This window comes from Ipomoea nil, unplaced genomic scaffold (assembly GCF_001879475.1).
Source record: "Ipomoea nil cultivar Tokyo-kokei standard unplaced genomic scaffold, Asagao_1.1 scaffold3104, whole genome shotgun sequence".
In the NCBI taxonomy this organism is placed as follows: domain Eukaryota; kingdom Viridiplantae; phylum Streptophyta; class Magnoliopsida; order Solanales; family Convolvulaceae; genus Ipomoea; species Ipomoea nil.
The window spans coordinates 2,460,200-2,480,684 of NW_017619532.1; the positions used below are offsets into that span (position 1 = coordinate 2,460,200).

At 38.4% G+C, this 20,485-nt stretch overlaps 1 protein-coding gene across 2 annotated transcripts in view; it reads left to right on the forward strand.

Annotated features, from left to right (window-relative positions):
* The first annotated feature begins 1,849 nt into the window (after positions 1–1,849).
* Positions 1,850–20,485, forward strand: part of LOC109166702 (probable DEAD-box ATP-dependent RNA helicase 48) — a 28,138-nt gene continuing 9,502 nt past the window's right edge. Inside the window, exons 1-10 of one of the 2 annotated variants that reach the window (XM_019315598.1) lie at positions 1,850–3,060; positions 3,171–3,277; positions 3,601–3,656; positions 3,739–3,963; positions 4,390–4,596; positions 4,676–4,759; positions 4,974–5,069; positions 5,193–5,264; positions 11,725–11,729; positions 18,836–18,911. In XM_019315598.1, coding sequence (XP_019171143.1) covers positions 1,937–3,060; positions 3,171–3,277; positions 3,601–3,656; positions 3,739–3,963; positions 4,390–4,596; positions 4,676–4,759; positions 4,974–5,069; positions 5,193–5,264; positions 11,725–11,729; positions 18,836–18,905 — 2,046 coding nt within the window. In that variant the 5' untranslated portion in view covers positions 1,850–1,936 and the 3' untranslated portion in view covers positions 18,906–18,911. Of the gene's footprint in view, positions 3,061–3,170; positions 3,278–3,600; positions 3,657–3,738; positions 3,964–4,389; positions 4,597–4,675; positions 4,760–4,973; positions 5,070–5,192; positions 5,409–5,717; positions 5,901–6,781; positions 7,184–11,724; positions 11,730–18,835; positions 18,912–20,485 lie in introns of those variants that run through there. The other variant, XM_019315597.1, reaches the window with a different exon arrangement.

The window sequence follows — 20,485 nt, forward strand, 5'->3', positions numbered from 1 at the left end:
GGACCATTGGAGGTATTAACTCATAACTAATATATATCGAAAAGTCAAAATTATTTTGACTTTGTTTTCATTTAAAGAATAACGTATATATCTAGTATAATAAACAAAATAACGAAAGTTTTATTTTTATTTTATAATAAGTTTTCATTTTTTTCTAAATTAAATAACTATATTCATGGTTGCACAGCATAATTTGCTTTTTATTACCCGGAGGTTTATTACCCAGACAGCTTGTGGCCCAATTATATTAAAAGATAAGATCACGGCAAAAGAAATGGGATATAGCTAACTGTACGGCATCGATCAACTACTCTTTCATATCCATTCTCCACGTGTCCCATGCATGCCGGAAGGGTCGATTACCAACATATAGCTAACCTTGTTAGTCATGCGCTAGCCGGAAGGGTCGATTACCAACCCCGGCCCCTATCATACCGTCCTTAACCCCTACACACTATACCGCACCATTCTGAACACCACACCACACCGCGCAGGGCCGTTCTAGGCCATGTCGGACCGGCGCGACCGCACAGGGCCCCCAATTTTTGGGGGCCCAATTTTTTTAAAAAATATTATAGATATAATCTATTGTTTTTTATACTTGATATATATATATATATATATATATATATATATATATATATATATATATATATATATATATATATATATATATATATATTTTTTTTTTTTTTTGAATTCATAGATTGGTCTTAATTGTAATATAATTGAAAATAAAACTTTAATGAATTGACTTTGAAATTTTGGTGAATAATTTTATATTTAAATATGAACGAAAATAGAACTATTAAATTAACTTTTGAATTGTATTCTTTCTTTGTTAAATTTTTATGCAATAGGAAGCTATGCCTATACCTTGATTGCCAGTCAAATACCGGCCTCCTGATATAACTTTCACATGTTTTTTATAACAATGTATGGAATAAAAATGGAGAATAATGGTTTTAAATAAGATAAAATTTTACCAACTCATCTTTAACGTGCTTCATTTCTTACCCATTGTGTTTAAACCAGAATATAGCTTTAGTTGAATATATGAGTGTCCTGTGTCCCACATTATTCCACTTTAAACATTGATGTTATATTCTTCAACTCCTGACTCTTCTCTTCACCTGTACTAATGCTATTATTCCCATTTTCCGTCTCATTTTCTTCATCTTCTTCTTCTCCCTCAAAAGCAGGCGATTCAGATACTATTGAACAATTGGGTTCCTGTCTAAGCATTCATCAACGGTAGGTGACCGTCTGACACCCCGTTGGGAATCTCTCAGGTCAACTCGTCGGGAAACGATCGGTAATTGTATTACTCGATCTCTGTGTCCAGCTTCTTCAACCACCTCCATTGCCGGCCAGAGTAATGAGAAAGCAGTGGGTCGATCTCCTCATCGGCCTGCCGAAAGTTCTAGGCGAGGAGCTGAATGTTGCTTTAGGTGGTTGTAGGAGATGTTGGTTACGTTTGGGAAGGGGAAGCAGTGGTCTGTGCGTGTGCGTGGAGGACGGAAGCACGAAATTAGAAGCCACTGGCGGTGATGGTTTTAAACGCGGTGGTGGTCAGTTTAAGGAAGAAAGAAGGATAACGTGCACCATATATAGTCGTATAATGAGGAAAGAAGACACACATGTTTTGAAAGGACAGATATACCCTTTAAATTAACGTTAAATTGAGGCGAATGTAACAGAAGGTGACGGAAGGACCTTTGATGGAAAGATTTTAATAGTCGAGTGTCTTTTCTGTCCAAATTAAAAGATGAGGACTAAATGTGGAAAATCATGATAGTCGGAGGACCTTTGCTGGAATTAACTCTAGATATAATACTATCAGACCTGTCATATCTGTTTCCTTAAACCCTAAACCCTTGCATTGCTGTGATTTGTGGTGTAGCAGCTTCACTTCTCCAAAAAATTCCCAGGGAGGATGCATTTCTCTACGCTTATTCGACTGAAGAGAGGTTGCAGAGACTTCCGTTGTGTGGACCACTGCCTCACCTTCGTCCGTGCCATGGGAGGTGGTCCGCGGACGTTTCCCGGTGGGCTCAACAAGTGGCAATGGAAACGCCTCCACGAGAAGAAAGCACGGGACAAGGAAAGAAGACTCCTTGAGCATGAGAAGCAGCTTTACCAAGCCCGAATCCGATCTCAAATTCGGGCTAAACTCTCCCCACCTCCCCAACAAGCTAGCGCCGCCGTCGCCCAAAACCCGCCGTCTGATCCTAATCAGCCCAGTTATGCCCCGATGACCCCCCAAGAACAAATCAAAGCCCTCGCTGATAGGTTTATGAAGGAAGGTGCTGAAGATTTGTGGAATGAAGATGATGGCCCTATCCAGGCTCCTGCACCGGAGCCGCGCCGCAGGGTGGTTGGTGAGCCTATTAATTTACGGAGATTAATTTCGGAAAATTCAAATTCTGGCCAGACTTCTGGGAGTTTGAGTGGTTTCTCAAACTTTAGACGTTTCTCGAGTGACACCAGGAGTTCTGTGAGGGGACTTAATTTTGCAGGTCATGGAGAAAATGTAAGTTTGGAAAATTTGCCTACTTGGTCAAGAGAAAGGCATTTTCCCATTTTTGCACAAAGAATTGGTGATTTTAAAGGAGGGAATATTACAATTTGGCATAGTTTTTTGACATCTAGATGCTATTCTTTTGATGCAAAGAGAATGAATAAGTTGGAGAGGTTTGATTTTCCAAGAAATAAGAGTTTGAAAACTGAGGATGATTCAAAGCGGGATGCATTGGGATCAAGAGGAAGAAGAACAAAGTGGCCGAGGATTACATCAAATGTGATTGATTCATCTGATGACGATGACGATGAGTCTGATGATGAGGCGGGGGAGGGAAGTGTGGCTAATGTTAAGAGAATGAGTAGTGCTGCTTTGGGGATGTATGATATGAAGATAAAAAAGCGAATACCATTGCAGCTTGTAGAAGATGAGTATGATTTATCACAGCACGTGGAGGAAATTCGGAAGGAGGTGAATCAAAGGAGATTGGAGAAAAGTGGAGGGGAAGAAGAGGAGGAATCTATTCTTAGTTTAAAAAGGTATAGGGTATGTTTGAGAATAACACAGTTTCAAACTTTTGATGTGTTAAGATTGAAATTGGCATGCACAACTCTATGATAAATCTTAATACATGGGTTGACTCTGTTAGGTTTGATGAATGCGAGATATCCCCATTGACAGTGAAGGCACTTACTACAGCAGGATACATGCAAATGACTAGGGTGCAAGAGGCTACTCTTTCTGCTGCCCTTGAAGGTATGTCTTTACTTTAACTGCAGTATTAAGCAAAATAACTTGGTTGAGGCCTTGAGGGTGCATATTCTTTTGTTTGGCATTTATAATGTGGAGAACTTGGAGCTAGTTCATTTGATATTATTAATTGCAGTCTTGTGGGTTTATGTGTTTTAGTACTGTTTCCAAAAATGTATAGGGTTAAAAGTGCTAAACTGAAATGGAATTCTTGTTCAACTTTGACAGAGTAAAGAGAATGTCAATCCTGAACTCCAAAGGATTTACATTTCTTGTTGGTTCTGAATAGCCTATATTCTTCTATTCTTATTTCATTTGCCATTGAACAGGAAGGGATGCTCTAGTCAAAGCGAGGACTGGCACTGGGAAAAGTGCTGCTTTTTTGGTATACTTTTATTCTCTATTATAGATTATAGTTTGATATCTTTCAGTTTTTTCCTTTCACTGCTTTTGTTAAGCACAAACAGATTCCTGCTATTGAAACAGTTCTGAAACCAATAAGGAGCAGGACAGTTGAAAGGGTCCCGCCAATATATGTGCTAATATTGTGCCCTACACGAGAACTTGCTAGTCAGATAGCTGCAGAAACAAATGTGTTGTTGAAGTACCACGATGGCATTGGGGTGCAAACACTGGTTGGAGGAACGCGCTTCAAGGTGGATCAAAAACGTTTGGAGTCAGATCCATCCCAGGTAATTAATCCTACTTTATAGTAAAATTTTAGGTTTTCTCGAGTATCTGTTAACTTAGCGTGGGTATGGATGGGTTCATATCAAGTTATCTTGAAGAGTTCTGGCTGAGGTAGAGTAATTTGGAGGAGGCCTTATATCTCTTGAAGAAGCAAAAACAAGGTGGTCCTTGTGAAATCTAGTTCCCTTGGGTCAATGCAGAAAGGAAACTAATAGTCTAATAGTGTGTCAAATTGTGGGCAGGCTATATTTAAACGAAGTATAATACTATAATGTATATATGCCAAAAGCTAGGTCTTTCATTGTGCAGCATATTTACACCAATAAAAGGACATTTGAAAAATTGAATATCTTTGCATCTTTTGTAGTGTTATTCCTATAAAGTTCGATATTTAACTGTTTCTTGCAACTTCATTGTAACTTTTGTAGATTATAGTGGCAACACCAGGTAGATTGCTGGACCACATTGAGAATAAGTCTGGATTCTCTACGCGGTTGATGGGATTGAGGATGCTTATAGTCGATGAAGCAGACCACTTACTAGACCTTGGGTTCCGTAAAGACATGGAAAAGATTGTTGATTGCTTGCCTCGACAACGGCAATCTTTACTCTTTTCAGCTACGATTCCAAAGGAGGTTAGATGTGCGGTGGACATTTCTGCTAGTTGTAGAACTTGTGGACTTCAGGTTCTAAATCTTCATTATGGGTTTGCAGGTTCGCAGAATATCTCAACTTGTACTGAAAAGAGAACATGCATATATTGATATTGTGGGGCTTGGTTTGGAGACTAATGAAAAGGTATGGTAAATGGTGAAAGATTATTCATTTCGACTTTGGTGATGTTGCCAAGTATTTTTCTTTATACAAATTTGGTTTTTTTTTTTGGAGAAATGTGTAAATTATCATTTCTACTACGAACTTTGAGTACAATACGAGTTTTCTCTTTCTCTTCATTAAATTGTGGGGCCATATTTAAGCAATTTCTCATTTACATTTTTGGCTTGTTGAACAGGTTAAGCAATTTTATCTTGTTGCACCACATGAACAACATTTTCAAATAGTGCACCAGCTTTTGAGGGGTCATATCTCAGAAGTGCCTGATTACAAGGTAAGATGTTTAATTATATTCAAACTTTAAATTCTATTCCTGTATTTTTTGTCAGTTTTCCTTGTTGCTGGGTATTACGGAGTATTATTTTACTATCATTACTGTTCTCTGCCTTCCTTTCAGATCATTGTTTTTTGTACAACAGCAATGATGACATCTCTCATGTTTTCTCTATATCGAGAGATGAAAATGAATGTCAGAGAGATACATTCTAGAAAACCTCAACTTTATCGGACTCGAATCTCTGATGAATTCAAGGAAATGAAAGGTGTAATTCTCATAACATCTGATGTTTCAGCCCGTGGAATGAATTATCCAGATGTCACATTGGTTATTCAGGTATGACAGGCCTTTAAGCTTGTGATTAATGCCTATAATTGAATTTGAAGTAATATAACTTGTTCATCTAAAATATGTCCAATAAAAAGTGCCAGCTAGGAACTGCTATCTGCAAGATTCTTCATCTGGATCACACACTTTGCCCTCTACATTGCTAATTATGACCTGTTTCTTGCTTCGAAATGTTCAGATGCTAATGAGCTATTGAATGTAGACTGAATAGGACCAAATGCTATAATCAATGGAAATTATATGCACAACCAAACAGTTTTTGAGTGGGTGTGTGATATTGACATTCTGATACATCAGGTAGGGATTCCGGTGGATAGGGAGCAATATATACATCGACTTGGAAGAACAGGGCGTCAAGGCAAAGATGGAGAAGGCATCCTATTGATTGCACCTTGGGAGGAATATTTCTTGGATGGACTGAAGGACCTCCCAATTCAGAAATGTGATTTGCCATATTTAGATCCTAATATTACAGCAAAGGTTCGCATTCTCATTCCCGTTTATCTGTTCAAACCACATTTTATTTCATTGTTTTGTGTACAGATCAACTCTGCCCCTCAACTCCTCCCCCACTCTTCCCTAGCCAAGAAGTAATAAATAAAGAAGAATACATTAAAGAAAAAGGGTAGCATTTAGAGAAACGTAAACTAATGCATCTGTTAAAGAAGACTGCAATAGACTGGATTTCTAATGCCTGAACCATTCTTTCCTTGTGCTACCTGGTCCATGGCTACCATTTGTCATAAGCTGGACATGGACCTATCCCTTTTCTGATGGTCATCTCTCCCCTATATTAACATTGAATGGTGCCTGCTATCTATTCACCATTTCATACTTGTACAACAACCGTTGGATGCTATTAGAACTTGGGTATATCTATGGACTTAATGCCACATGGGGTCCTCTCGAGTATAGTGGTTTTGCCACGTTTAGTCCTAAACTTTCAAATTGACCACCTATGGTCCTTCGACATTCAAATTGTTACCATCCGTGGTCCAAGTTAACCACCCATGGTCCCTCAACTTTCGAAATTTAACCAGCCGCGGTCCTACTAGAAGGACTAAACGTGGCAAAACCACTATACTCGGAGTTAATTGGATTCAGTTCCTTGAGATTCAGTTCCAGAAACACTTGGATGCTGCATGTGGATTATCCTCGTTTGGTTGTACAATTTTTTTTTAACTAGATGTCCTATACACCTTCAAATATGTCATATTCAAACACCAAAGATCGAATCCTATGCGTCTCCTTATCTAGGAACATGTCTGAAAAGCATAATTGAATGCAATATGGTTACCATTACATTCTATGATACATATGCACTCTTGTCCTTTGAATGAGTAGTCAATTGATAACTGCAGATGGAAGAGTCTATGGCAAATATCGATGCCAGTGTGAAAGAGGCGGCGTATCATGCTTGGCTCGGATACTATAACTCGATCAGGGAAATAGGCAGAGACAAAACAACACTTGTTTCATTGGCCAACCAATTTAGCGAGTCAATTGGTTTGGAGAAGCCCCCCTCGCTGTTCCGGAAAACAGCAGTAAAGATGGGATTGAAAGATATTCCTGGAATTCGATTAAGGAAGTAGCTGTGCATATATGATGGATTTTCTTCCATGACTTGATCTGGTTTTAACACAAACAGTATTTGTTACATCAACGTGGGTATTTGAATTTTCACTAATTTCAACAGTGACAGATTCTTTATGTACATATTTTTTAGTTTAATTCTTGAGATTTTTAGTCTCTTTTGCTTGAAAGGAGATGGATAAAGGATCATTGATAGGAGTAGATACCCCCCCCCCCCCCCCCCCCCCACCGAGTGATGATTCTTTAAGCATAATTACAAAGAGGCAAGAGAAGGTGAACTCCTTGTTTGGCAAGAGAAACAGACTAATGTGTCTCAAATTGGCTACTAATGTGATTCAGTTCATTTTTTTTTGGGTTTCGGTTTTGGTATCAGTATTTCAGTATTTAAAAAAAAAAAATGATACTATTCGATTTAACATTATAGTTTAGTTCTGTTTGAAAAAGCTTGATTTTGGTTCGGTATTTGGTTCGGTTTAGGAACCTAAATTTTTAATATTTTCTAATTTTCCAAACACACTACCAAACAATACATATTCATATAGTTCATATTTAAAGTTTAAACATTATATAATAAAATAGCATTTCAAAGTTCGAACACCCTACTAAGTACTAAATTACTAAATATCAGTTCACTTTTTTCCCTAATCGACTCTTCAGTTGGCTCACTTGTAATATTTTGTTGACAAGATGAAGAATAATCCATTTGTATAGTTAATATTTAGAGAACAAGTGTCATATTGTATATTTAATTTTTGGACACAATCTGTCATTGCTTGGCAAAATATATTTCCAGTATACTGGAATATTATTTTCCAGTGTACTGGAAATATTATGCTTTTCAATACTGAAAAATATTTTCAAGTATTAGAAATCAAAATTAGAATGATGTTGAAGCATATTAATTTCATAGAAACATGAAACTAAAGAAAACAACGAATATCGTAAGAATAACTCAAGTTAGAGATACTTGTGAGGCAAAGAACAATTGCAGCAAACAACAAAACTGAAAAGTAGAGAACAAGCCATAAAAAAATCAAATAAAAATTTAAGAGAGATATCAGCGAGAATATAAGCTGAATGGCGGAGTAGGCAACAAAGGAGTTGGATTTACTTATCAAATAAAAATTTAAGAGAAATACCAGTGAGAATATGCGTTGAATGACGGAGTACGCAGCAAGAGACTTGAATTTACTTATCAAATGAAAAATTTAAGAAAGATACCAGTGAGAATATGAGCTGAACGGCGGAGTAGGCAACAAGGGAATTTACTTATCAAATAAAAAATTTAAGAGAAATACTAGTGAGAATATAAGCTAAACAGTGGAGTATGTGGCAAGAGACTTGGATTTTACTTAACAAATAAAAACATTTAAAAGAGATACCAGTGAGGATATGAGTTGAATAAAAAATTTAAGAGAGATACAAGTAAAAATTTATGAGCTGAATAAAAAATTTAAGAGAGATACATACTTAGTTCGGTATATTACCGAACCAAACTAGTTTAGTTCGATTCGGAAAAGTCGAACCGAATCGTCAACCCCTATTGACTACCAATGAAAATTCGAGTCAATAGTATGACTGATGAGATAAAATGATTTCTGATTAAACTCCAACAGGATCGGAAACATAATACAAATAGCTAATGAAGTCTACGCAAATAAATCCTATCTAATAGGAAAGCCACATAAGACTAAGTCTAGTCTAAAGAATATTAAAAACAACATATAAAAACGTGACAAAATAATAATCTGGCTAACACACCCCCTCAAGCTCAAGGGTGATGAGCAACAACATTGAGCTTGTCCCGAAGAGCTGAAAACCGAGGTCCTGGCAGCGGCTTGGTGAATATATCTGCAAGCTGATCCCTGGTGGATACAAAATTAACCACTAAGTCTCCTGAGGCGACCTTGTCCCGAACAAAGTGATAATCGATTTCAACATGCTTAGTCCTGGCGTGGAAAACTGGGTTCGCGCATAGGTAGGTGGCACCCAAATTGTCACACCATAGAGTGGGTGGCTCACCGGTATGTAGACCAAGCTCCTTGAGTAACGAGACAACCCAAGTGACCTCTGCAGCAACATCGACAAGGGCCTTGTACTCGGCTTCAGTAGACGACCGGGCCACTGTACGCTGTTTCCTGGAAAGCCAAGAGATTAAATTTTTACCCAAGAACACCGCATACCCTCCAGTGCTCTTCCTATCAAGAGGACAACCTGCCCAATCAGAATCAGAGTAGGCATGAATAGCCGCGGAGTGGGATACTGTAATGCGAAGACCATAATCCAGAGTACCCTTGATATACCGTAGGACCCTTTTAACAAAGCCCCAATGGTCAGTAGTCGGCGTGTGCATAAACTGACAGAGACGATTCACTGAATATGAGAGATCCGGCCTCGTAATAGTCAAATACTGTAGAGCTCCAACTACTCGACGGTACTGCGTCGGATTATCATGCGGAACAGCAGCAGATGACACAGGCTGGGTGACCGACGCTGGTGTGACCAAGGGTTTACAATCCAACATACCTGCCCGAGTCAACAGATCATTCATGTACCTGCGTTGAGATAACATAATACCGTCGGCAGTGCGTATTGTCTCAATGCCGAGAAAGAAACTAGGCGAGCCTAGATCACGTATCTTGAAGGTCGTGGATAGACGCTGAAGTAGGGAAGCAATGAGCTTAGGGTCATTACCCATCATTATGATATCGTCTACATACACCAGCAGGTAAACACGCGAGTCACCAGTTGAGTAGTGAAAAAGAGAGACGTCGGTTTTAGATGCCAAAAACCCAATAGTGAGTAAATAATCATGCGATCTTTTGAACCACGCCCGTGGGGCTTGCTTGAGTCCATACAAAGACCGCTGTAAGTGACACACGTGATCGGGATGAGTCGGGTCCTCATACCCTGGTGGTTGTTTCATATACACAGTTTCTGCTAAGTGCCCATTTAAAAAGGCGTTGTGGACGTCAAGTTGCCTTAGAGTCCAGTTATGTGAGACAGCTACAGAGAATAGCATCCTGACTGTAGTCGGTTTGACTACGGGGCTAAACGTGTCAAAGAAGTCCTCGCCAGCCACCTGGTTTAACCCTTCGCAACCAGGCGAGCCTTGTACCGTTCCACGGAGCCATCTGCGGTCCGTTTGGTACGGAACACCCACTTGCACCCAATAATATTCATGTCCGGTTTAGGAGCCACTAGAGTCCAAGTATTGTTATGTAATAACGCATTGAACTCCCGGTCCATTGCATCTCGCCACTCTTGGTGCCCGACTGCTTGTGAATAACAAGTGGGGTCAGCCGTCACAGTGAGAGCTTGAAAACTTTCACCAGTACCACGAGTCATATGCCGTAACCTCATTGTATGACCTCGATCTTGAGGCTCGGTCCGTGCAGCCCTTTTTCTCCGAATTTTGACCCGTGCCGGGCCTTCAATAGTTAAGGGGGCAGGCTCTTGGGCTAGAGGTATTGGACTCGGAGACCGGGGTCGGCCCAAGTCAACTGCGGGTGTGGGCCCAGTTTGTGTGACAACTGGGTTTGACGCCCAAGGTAAAGCAGGAGTCATAGACGTAGCTGATTCCTGTGTAGTCAACTCTGAAAAAGGAAAAACAGTTTCGTCAAAACGTACATGACGACAGATATAGACTTTCCCACTTATTAGATCCATGCATCTATAACCCCTAAAGGATGGAGGATAACCTAGGAAGACGCAGGGTGTCGAGCGGTATTCCATCTTGTGCCGATTATATGGCCTTAGATAGGGAAAACACCGACACCCGAAGACTCGTAGAAAAGTGTATGGCGGTGTGGTTTTATATAGGCAACTGTACGGACTTTCATAGTTCAAGAGGGGAGTAGGTAGGTAGTTGATTAAATTTGTGGCTGTCACAAAGGCGTAGTCCCAATATTGTGGCGGGACACAGCCTTCGGCTAGAAGGGCTAACCCTGTTTCGACTATGTGTCGGTTTTTGCGTTCAACGCGGCCATTTTGTTCATGCGTATACGCACAAGACTGGCGATGAACAATGCTCAACTTTTTGAACACTTGATGGAGTTTGCGGTATTCCCCGCGTAAGTCAGACTGAACACACTTGATAGAACGCGAAAATTGGCGTTCTACCATGACTCGAAACAGTTGTATATATCGGATTTTACCCGTAAGGGGTAAAACCACGTAAAGCGCAAAAAATCATCTACAAAAAGCAGAAAGTAACGGCATCCACTAGTAGAGATTACATGTGCCGGACCCCATATGTCCGTAAAAATTAAATCTAACACATTTGTACTAGTAGAAGAAACTCTATTAATAGGAAATCTAGCAGATTTTCCAAGCTAACAAGATGAGCATAATTCGGCCGGCTTTGTTTTATTTGGTGACACTGGACATAACTTGAGGACCTGATTCTGGACATGTGCATGGGGATGACCCAACCTGCGATGCCAGACGACCGGAGTGGTGCGAGATGTAAGAAACGCAAAGTGAGACTGAGAAATAGGGAGCTTGTACAACCCGCCAACCGTAGGACCTTTAAGTAGAACCTCCCGGGTGACCGAATCCTTCACAACGAAACAATCTCTGTGAAACTCAAAGAAGACACAATTGTCATTTGTTAAACGGTAAACAGATAACAACGGAACACTTAATTGAGGAACATATAACACATTGGAAAGTTTAAGAGATTTAGAAACATTAGACGCGGAAGGTATAGAAGCATGTCCAATTCGTGAGATCATCAAACCTGCGCCATTACCAACGCGCAGGACATCACCACCATTATACTCGTCGGATTGTGACATCAATGATGGATCTGGTGTGGCATGTGCCGTGGCCCCAGTGTCTGGAAACCAACCCGAGGCGCCAGAGCTAGTTGCCGCATCATCGCCCGGGACTGCCATGTTGGCTTGCGGACTCGGTTGCGGAGCATACCGCTTAAAACAGTAAAGGCGGTATGCCCTTGTGTTCTGCAGATCTGGCAGCGAGGTCCACTGCCACCCCCTCTGCCGTTTCGACCACGGCCACCACCTCCTCTGCCATTGCCGCGACTCGGATGCCCGAAGTTGCCGCGACCTGAATTTTGTCCTCCTGCACTGTTTCGACCACCGTTGCGACCCCGACCTGCATAAAAGGCTGCCGGATTTGCATGTTCTGGGGCCGCCGGATAGTCTTCAGCATGTAGAAACTCTTGTGCCCTTAGATAATCTGCAATCTGCGGTATAGTGACCGGAGTTCCAGCCGCAGTCAGCGACGATGCCATGGCGCGATACTCCTGCCGCAAGCTCCGGAGAACGAACATGTTCTGTTCGTCTAGCGAGATTGGACGCCCAGCGTGCGCAAGGTCCTCTACTAACATCTGAGCTCGGCCGAGATACTCAGCCGTGCTGCTACCGCCTTACCTGAGGGCGTGAAACTGCCCGAGGAGTCCGAGACACCTCGCACGCGTAGAGCTGGCCAGCGCCGTGTTGATGGAGTCCCAAACAGCCTTGGATGTGGACTGCCCCACCGCAAGGTGCATCACCTCATCCGAAAGGGATGAGATGAGAAGAGAGAGTAATGTCTGATCTTGCTTAATCCAAGCCTTATAGGCTGGATTGGGAACTGAGGTTGTGGACGTCGTGGACTCGCCAGTGGCCGGTGCGGCATCAATCATCGCTGGAGGGCATGGGGTTTCACCGTCAACATACCCCATGAGGTCTTGACCACGAAGAAAAGGAACTAGCTGAGTTCTCCAGAATAAAAAGTTCCTGTACGTCAACTTTAGCGATACGAAATGGTGCGCACCGCTGAGTGGATTCGGAGTCGACGCCGAAGTAGCATTCTCGTTGGCCGAGACTGTTCGGAGGAGGAGGCTGACATGGTGGTGATTCGGTAGAGTTTGAGGGAGAGGGTTACGGGAAGGATGGTGGGAGAGAGAGAAACAGTTTCCTGGTCTAACTGATACCAGATGAGATAAAATGATTTCTGATTAAACTCCAACAGGATCGGAAACATAATACAAATAGCTAATGAAGTCTACGCAAATAAATCCTATCTAATAGGAAAGCCACATAAGACTAAGTCTAGTCTAAAGAATATTAAAAATAACATATAAAAACGTGACAAAATAATAATCTGGCTAACATGACTTCGGTCAAATTCATGCATATGAATTAGTTTTTGTGAAAAATTAAATTGTACATTGTGGTTTTCATTTTGCAAAATAGACCTTAACATATGTTCATTTTGTGGGTTTGCTGATTCAAAATGAACAATTAATGTACTAAAAATGAATTTATATCAAATGTTGAATTCATCTTACAAAATGGACTTAATCCATGATATAACAATTGAGCTTTTGTGGTGTAGGATTGTAACTAAAATGTCACAAGCCTCAATCATACACTTTTTTAAAGAGTTTTTTTGTCTCTTATATGGATTTTTGTAATATATTTAAATCAAACAAACATAAACTTTCATATACAGTTACACTTGTTTACAATTTTAGATTTTATATATGGAGTATCATAAGTTGGACCATAGCCTACAAGGACAATACATAAAAAAAGAAATTTAGACAAACAATAATATCTTAACAAAAGAAAGAAGTGTTTTTTTTAAGTGCATTATATAATGTAAGATTGGTGATCACAATGGATGATTAAATACTTTATCTTCTTCCTTCATCCACACTAATAATTTAGTTCTGAACTTTAACTTCATCACTTCCCAAATCAGCAAACTGAATTTTTTTTGGATATGTGGATATACATTGAGTAAACTTCGTTCCTGTGTTATCGCCTGCCAAAATGATAAATCGTATTAGGAAGATAAGACTTGTCCGAGAGATAGGATCGACCAAGAAGGTGTTTTTAGCCACCCTTTTTGAGGCGTTGGTAAAAATTGAATTCGTGATCTTCTACTACGATAATCATTGTTCCCAAGGTTGAATCCACAACCCCAAGGGCTCCCACATCCCGACCCGACAGAGCATTTGAGAAGATGTAAATCATGTAACTCAGCTTCAGCTGAACACAGAGGTTAGACCTTTGCTTACTGCTCACAAGGAGCTCCTCACTTTGAGAGGTTGCTCTTATACTGCTGCTGGTGACACTCGATCCCAGGTCATTATTCTCGAACTTCACCTATATGACCAACTGAGCTGTCCATGCAGACTTCTACTACGATAATCATGTTTCACACGGCAACCCTTTTTGGGGCGAGCAAATTAAACTGAATAATGTTGCTTTCAAGAACACAGGGAATAAAGATAAGATAGATGATATAGGTGATGCCCAGAAAATTAAATAATCCCACCAGTACTAGTGCAATAGTAGAGCATATATATCACAATCAGGCCAGTATGGATTCGCTCAGCCTTTCTTAACAAAGAAATTTAGTTGTTAGATGCATTAATTAGTGTCATTTATTAAACCTATCCTTTTCTTTACTTCTGTACAAATTTGATAACAAAAATTGACCAAGATGGTATCTGGCTATGTTGTACGTGGTAGGTTTAACTGATTCACGAGTATGTACGTAGTTGATGAATATGAAAATTGTAATGCTCACCACAAAGTGCCTTAAGTGTTACAAATTTTGGTGCAAATAGTATTTTTTAGGTATATTTTATTCTCTTTATTATATAGAGGGTATTTTATTTATTGGTCGTTATAGTGTTATAGCTGTTCAGAAAAAATAATCATTTTTGGCCAAACATATAAGATTTAGGAGAGTATTAAGTGATATATTTTCAATTTTGCCAACATTAAATGTGTAAGAAATATGGAGTGAATATTTTATTATTATTTAAAATTTTTATTTAAATGTTTCTCGATCTCTTTTTTTTTTTGTTTTTTTTTTTAATGTTTTTTTTATGTTTTTCGGTAACGATGAAGATATGAATTTATTGAATGAGACATTTTTTGTTGTACATCCAAATATAATTGGGGGGAAGAAGAGGTGCAGTCTAACTGAGTTGGCTATCTCAGAAGGTGGACCTATCATGATTCTAGTATCTAGTCTGTATGGGCAGCTCAACTGGTCATAGAAGTGAAGTCTGAAAAAAATAATTTTAGTATTAAAGGTCATGATTTTAATTCTTGTGAATATCATCATGGTTGCAAAAATAAATTGCGCCTAGGCGCTAGGCGGCCGCCGGCCGCCGCGAGAAAGGCCTGAATCGACCTCCTCCGCAGCCAGCCGGCTAGGCGGTCTAGGCGGCCGCCTAAGACGGCCTAGCCGGCTGAATCGACCGTTTAATTATTTATTTATTTATTTATTTATTTATTTGTTTTAAAGTGTTAAAAGTTCGGGAAGGCATAATTTTTGATTCGATTGTCCGTTTTGGTCCTCTAATTTTTTAAAAAAATGCTTCTTTTGCTCTTAATTTTAATTTTTTTTAATGTATTTAGATGCTTTCAACAATATTCAAAACAATTTTACAACAACTCATGTAAATAATTTGTAAGAAAAAACTAGAGAAACCTTATGTTTTATTAGTGAATTTTACAATTTTTAATTTTATTTTTTTTTAAAAATAATAATAAATAATTAAAAATAAATAAAATATCGGCGCCTAGCCGCCTAGGGGGCGTCTAACGTTTTTTGCAACCTTGAATATCATTTTAGTTCATGAGTCTGTCACTTCTCATGTGTAACTTGCAGACTATTACACATACTGCACGACTGTTATAAATAATTGTTATTTTTTTTATTTATAAAAAGTTATCGCTTTGTTTTATTTATAATAGGTAGAGTGTCTTTTTGTCATTGTAGAATTTTTAATTTGTTGTCCTGTCGGTCGGAGTGTGGGGGGCCATTAGGGTTGGGAATTCAACCTATGGGGCAAGAATTTTTAATTAGTTTAAATATGTTATATCATAAACCGTATGGATCTAGTATTTATAGATGTAAGATGATTCATTTTTAATGTGATCTTAGCCCACATTAAATTCAAATCTAATTACAACCACTCAAACTAACTCCACTAAAATTAGTATAAAAAGAATCTTTTTGTAAATTTGCACTCAGGAAAATTACTAGCAACTTAGCTGTGCATAAAACTTTAATATTTCTAAAATATCTATGGTTAAAATTTCAACTCCTAGCGAAAGCGATTAGCTGCGAGGTTTTCTTGTCACTAAAAAAAAATTAAAATATCTATGATAAAATGCATTTATTATTAAGTTAAATTTATTACATTCTAGATGTGTTCATTATTATGAATGGTTCATTTTTCTCTCCATTTAGGGTTCGTTTGGTAAGCATGAAAATGACTTCTATAAAATGTTTTCTGAAAAATGAGTCTTTTTTCAGAAAACATTTTATAGAAGTCATTTTCCAAACGTCATTTTTCAGAAAACATTTTCTTTTCTAGTATTTGGTTGCATTCTGAAAAACTATCTTCATGTGTTTGGTTGATTTTTTAAAAAATGGGTAGAATTGTATAATTAAACATTTTAATTATTTTATTTAAAATATAAAAATATTTATAATAATATTATTTATTTAATTTTTTTTTAAACGATGGTTTCCAGCGGATTGGTTTCCGCCGGAAACCAAGCCAGTCTAGAGAACTGCTCTGGTTTCCTGTGGAAACCAGTTCGCCAGAAACAAGAGTCTTGGTCTGGAAGCCTTCATCGTCGTTCATCGATATAGCAGCCTTGTCTGGAAGCCTTCATCGTCGTTCGTCGATGTAGCCTTGGTCTGGAAAATGACTTCCGCCAAATTTTAACGGAAGTCATTTTCCGTCAAAATGTAAAGATTTTCCCCAGTCAATGAAAAATGTTTTCCATTAACTGAATTTTTCAAGTGCATCCAAATACTGAAAATCCGAAAAATTATTTTTAGAAATTATATACAAAAGTTTTACAATACCAAATAATAAGAATATCGACTACTATAAATAGAAAGAATTTTGTAAATAATAAAAGTAAAACTATTATTGTTGTGTTTAGGATCCAATAGTGTAAATTTGACCATCGATAGGGGTCTAGAGTTACACTTAGGTTATAAGATGAAAAATGAGAACTTTATATTGTTAGATAAGTTATGACTTATGAGTATAGTGATAATACTAGTACAAGTTGTATTAAGTAAAAGATGAATTGGTCGTACATAATAGGTCCTATATCTATACACAATCCTATAACTAGTGTCATGATGAATTGTCAAAAATCGCTCTATTGTTTTTAAGGCAAAAAAAAAATAATAATAATAGTTATCCCAATCCTATAACCCCAACCATTATATTATATACAAAAATACTACGTAATACTATATTTTTCTATTTATAATAGTTGACATTATTATATATTACTATTTAACGCATTATTGGCTATTTTAAAAACCCATAATTGGCCTTACTACCCATAATTGGCTATTATTATATTATTTTGTTTGCTATTTATTTAATATTACATGCCTTCGTGTAAATTGACTGCCTTACCAACATTTATCACATTTTATTCTCTTTTTTTTTTTTTTTTCTCAAAGGAGAATGTATAAGTCTGCTAATTATTAAATTGTATTTATTAACACTTTGCTAATTATTAAATTATTATAACTATATTTATTTCTTAAGCGATTATATATAAGATTATGTCACTTATATATAATCGTTTAAGAAATAAATACATAAATGATATATATATATATATATATATATATATATATATATATATATATATATATATATATATATATATATATATATAAGTTTCAGTGTGGGCGAATGCTTCTCGTGCGATTGTGCGGGTGATTAATGTGCGTGTCTTTTGTACTTAATGTGCGTGAATTTTATACTTAATGTGCGTGTGTATTGTGCTTAAGGTGCGTGAGGTTTGCGCTTAATGTGCGTAAATTTTGTACTTAAGGTGCGTGCGTGAGTCTTGTGCCTAAGGTGCATGAGTTGTGTGCTTAATGTGCGTGAGTTTGTACTTAATGTGAGTTGTTGTTGAAACTTTAAAATGCATGAGTTTTGTGCTTAACGTACGTGAGTTTTGTGCTTAAGGTGCGTGAGTCTTGTGCTTAAGATGCGTGAGTTTTGTACTTAATGTGAGTTGTTGTTAAAACTTAAGGTGCGTGTATTTTGTGCTCAAAGTGCGTGAGTTTTGTGCTTAAGATGCGTGAGGGTTGTGCTTAAAGATGCGTGAGTTTTGTGCTTAAGGTGCGTGAGTTTGTGTTCTGAATGTATTTTGTTTTTGTGTTTAATGTGCGTCTATTGTGTACTTAAAGTGCGCCAGTGTAATGCTTAATGTAAGTTCACCCGCACAACCGCACGAGAAGCACCACCCGCACCTGATCCCTATATATATATATATATATATATATATATATATATATATATATATATATATATATATATATATATATATATATATATATATATATATTTGAATACTACTGACTCTGTTATAATGTAGTATATGTTCATAATTACTTTCTCAAATTCATGACCTTTCACTAGGAAGAGTCACTTCGTACCACTAGATCCCAAGGTCATTGCTTTATGTTACTTATATATCATCTCTTAAGAAATAAATATAATTATAATAAATTAATAATTGGGCTTGTTGCTCGAAATCAACTCAATAAGCATATATTTTAATACTAAGCGAGTGTTTGGATATTGGTTGATCAACCATTTTTTAACTGATTTGACAATTTTTAGTTATTTGACTTTGTTAAACAGCTAAAATTCATGTTTGTTAAATCAGTTTATTGACTTAGTTGATTGGTGCAATAAGTTGAAAATCAAAAAACTATTGAGACCAATGTTTCAACATAGCTGATCACACTCAAGATTGTAAATGATAATTTTACCCCTTCACTCATCATAAATCGAGTCATCTTCATCCATGCTGCCATATGATTCTCTTGCTGTTTTTCTTGCCCATTGTTCTCCGCTTCTAGTTCTCCCTTTTTATTCTTGCTACGCGCCATCTCTGCGTCTGATTTAGGGGAGAGATTGCTATATGATGTTGGGAAGAAGACATCCAAAGAGTGTGTTTTAGCAAATAAGCTTGTCCCACATTGGTTTCCCAAGAGGATATTTCCCACTATTTCACTACCAACCCAAATAGGTCCTTTGAAGTGTTTTCTAGAGAGAGGAAAGAGGGAGCCTCGCGCGCGCCGCCGCCGCCGCCCGCTCGGCTCGGTTCGCAGCGTGTCGCGGTGGGGTCAAAGTTTTATACTTTGTCCGAATTTTTTACTCTTGTATCAGTCTTCTAGTCCGATTTTTGCGCTCAGGAAACGTTCTTGTGGACAGGAGCAATTCGAGCTGCGTAGTGGCTGGCTTGTGCACGACCTATCCTTTCTTTGCGTTCTTAATTGTGGTAGTAGTGGGAAGGCAGTTATTATAAACTAGTATAAATACCCAGCCTTCCCATACCGCAAATTCATTCAGCAACTGCGCTAATACGTATACTCTGTGCAACCTATACGTGAGTATCCTCTGTGTTTGCTGGTCGAAAGCCCCGGATATAAAAGACTCGCACGGTCTCCGAAATTAGCTTTTAAGGCAGTGTGTCTATACACACGTCACAGAAATTAAACAAATAACCCTCCGTTAATTATTATATCCGAAACACTCCCAAAACACAACAGTTAAAAGCTAATCCCTCCGTACCAAAAATCAATATGTCTACCTTCGTCGCCAAAGCTGCTGCTGACCTCACGAAGATCGAACCCCTCAACGGGCTCAACTACCGCAGGTGGGCGGTGAAGCTAATGATCCATTTCGAAGCCCTCGAAATTGACTATGTCGTCCTCAACGGTCCACCGGCAAACCTGCTAGAAGCTGTCCTGCCTGCACAACCAGCCACGACTGATGGTGAGCAGTCAGACAATGCAGTCACCGAACAGAATGCAGCAGCAGCAGATCCGAAGACGCCACTTTCGTCCAAGACACTCGTACCAAGTACGAGCGCGATAATAAAACTGTAAGGGGTATTCTGCTTCATTATATGTCCGATGCACTACTGGACATTTATGCCAGCCACAAGTGTGCCAAAACAATATGGGATTTACTGCGAAAGAAGTACGGCTCAGACGACGCAGGGCGGAAGAAATATGCCGTTGCCCGCTGGTTGAACTACAAAATGATGGATGGTAAGCCAGTCATTGATCAAGTGCATGAGTATGAAAATTTGGTTGGAGATCTAATCACCGAAGGTATACCTGTAAGTGACGCCCTTCAAACTTATTCTCTTCTTGAAAAATTACCAGAATCCTGGTCAGGATTGCAAAATAAAATGAAACACGAGCCTAAGGAATGTACATGGGAAGAAATGGTAAACCATATCAATATTGAGGAGGCATTTCGCCTCAGGCAGAGCTCAATTTCTTTTTCTGAAAAAATGAAGGCTAATGTAATAGAAACGAGTGACAGGTCTAAAAATGGAAATGCTGGCCAAAATAAAACCTGGAAAAAGAATGTGAAAGTCAATAACACCAACAACTTCAAAGCGAATAAGAATCACAAAGCAGGTAAA